This window comes from Rhagoletis zephyria, unplaced genomic scaffold (genome assembly GCF_001687245.7).
Source record: "Rhagoletis zephyria isolate East Lansing unplaced genomic scaffold, Rhagoletis_zephyria_1.1 Rzeph_scaffold_00143, whole genome shotgun sequence".
In the NCBI taxonomy this organism is placed as follows: domain Eukaryota; kingdom Metazoa; phylum Arthropoda; class Insecta; order Diptera; family Tephritidae; genus Rhagoletis; species Rhagoletis zephyria.
In genome coordinates this window covers 378501-380172 of record NW_016157227.1, presented here as the reverse complement: position 1 = coordinate 380172, position 1672 = coordinate 378501, and the positions used below count along the sequence as shown (strand labels likewise).

Below are 1672 nucleotides of genomic sequence, written 5' to 3'. Positions count from 1 at the left end.
GAATATCGTCCACGTATGTTTCTCGTAGGAGGATATTGCTGGCGAGCGGGAATTCGTCCTGACACTCCTGCGCTAACTGATGAAGCGTACGGATTGCCAGATAGGGAGCGCAATTGACACCAAAGGTGACTGTTTTCAGCCTAAAATCTTCTATGGGCTTATTTGGGGACCTATGAAAGACGATTCTTTGGAAGTCTTGATCTTCCTTGTGGACGAGAATTTGGTGATACATTTTTTCGATGTCGCCATTAAAAACCAACTTGTAGAGGCGCCATCGAAGAATGATGAGCATCAAGTCGTTTTGAAGGGTTGGGCCAGTGTATAGCACGTCATTCAATGAGTTTCTAGAGTGCGATATTCTGGAAGCATTGAAGACTACGCGTACTTTTGTTGTTTTGCTGTCTGGTTTTATGACAGCGTGGGTAAATAAAAGGAGAAGTATTTACCGCCATTGATGACTTCTTGGGATGAGGTGGGCTCCATGTGGTCCATGGTGATGTATTCTTCCAGAACTTCTGAGTACCTTTTGCAGAGGTCAGGTTTTTTCTCCAGAGTCCTTTCGATGCTGATGTACTGCTGCTGCGCTGCTAGTCGAGAGTGTCCTAGAGGCATGATGTCTGGGAATTCAGGTTTGATGGGTAGTTTCACCATGTATCGTCCGTCTGTCTGCCGGATTGTTGTGCGTCGATACAGGTCCTCACAGAAGTCCTCTTCACTTGAGCGGGGTTGCGTGACAGCTACTTCCTCCTGTTCCCAAAACTTCTTCAGCAGTGAGTTCAACGATTCCTCCTGGGGTTCGGTTACCTGGGTGGTAAAGGTGGAGATCCTCTCCTGGATTGGGCCGCTCAGAATCCATCCAAATATCGTGTTCTGCGCTATGAGACTTCTGCTTATGTTTTGTTGCAGCCCTTGTAGGAGAATTCGGGGGATTAGGTCACTGCCGATTACCATATCTGTTTTATTTGGGGTGAAACAGTTGGGATCGGCGAGCCTTAATCGTTTTATCTAAGTTCTAAGTTAATATGAGAGATATTGGTTGTAGGTAGAAAATGAGTCAATTGGGGCAAAATAATGGCTTGGGTCTTATTTTCTGGGCTCGATCTGCTGAGCAGAGTGTGATTTCGCATATTTTCTTTGAATTTTGCACCACCATTCCACCCATTTCAGAAATCTCGAAATCTGTCATAGGCAAGCGCAAGAGTTTCTGTATCCGGGATGATACATACGTTTTTTGTGAGCCTTGATCCACCAGAGCGCGAATGTTATGATATTCGCCATCACAATATATCGGTACTACCGCCGTTGGGAGGAGAGTTGTGACGTTAGTACTCGAAAAGTGAGATGACACTTTATTTACGTCGTTTTTCTCTGGTGGCTTATGTGTCGCATATTTCGAGCAAGTGGGCGCTTCAGTATCCATACTAGTCTGCGTCGACAGCTGACTCGTTGNGCAAATGGGCGCTTCAGTATCCGTACTAGTCTGCGTCGACAGCTGACTCGTTGTTCGCTGGGGTTTTGAATTGGAAAAGTAAAAGTGGAAAAGTGTAAGTGTGTAAAAGAGAGTGATGTTTTCTTTGGCAGTATATACAAGTGAAGCTGCTTGATCAATCACTCTTTAAATGGGAGTAAGAAAGGCAATTTTCACAATAATTGTGCTCTCGTATGAATCTTA

General features: G+C 44.9%; 1 protein-coding gene across 1 annotated transcript; it reads right to left on the bottom strand.

Annotated features, from left to right (window-relative positions):
- Positions 1–368: 368 nt before the first annotated feature.
- On the bottom strand, positions 369–951 carry LOC108382149 (uncharacterized). The gene has a single exon (XM_017638549.1). It carries the CDS (start codon positions 949–951, stop codon positions 409–411), a length of 543 nt encoding a protein of 180 aa, XP_017494038.1. The 3' UTR covers positions 369–408.
- Positions 952–1672: the final 721 nt, after the last annotated feature.

Coding starts and splice junctions, on each gene's coding strand:
- LOC108382149 (XM_017638549.1), bottom strand. CDS start 951: ATGGTAATCGGCAGTGACCTAATCCCCCGAATTCTCCTACAAGGGCTG.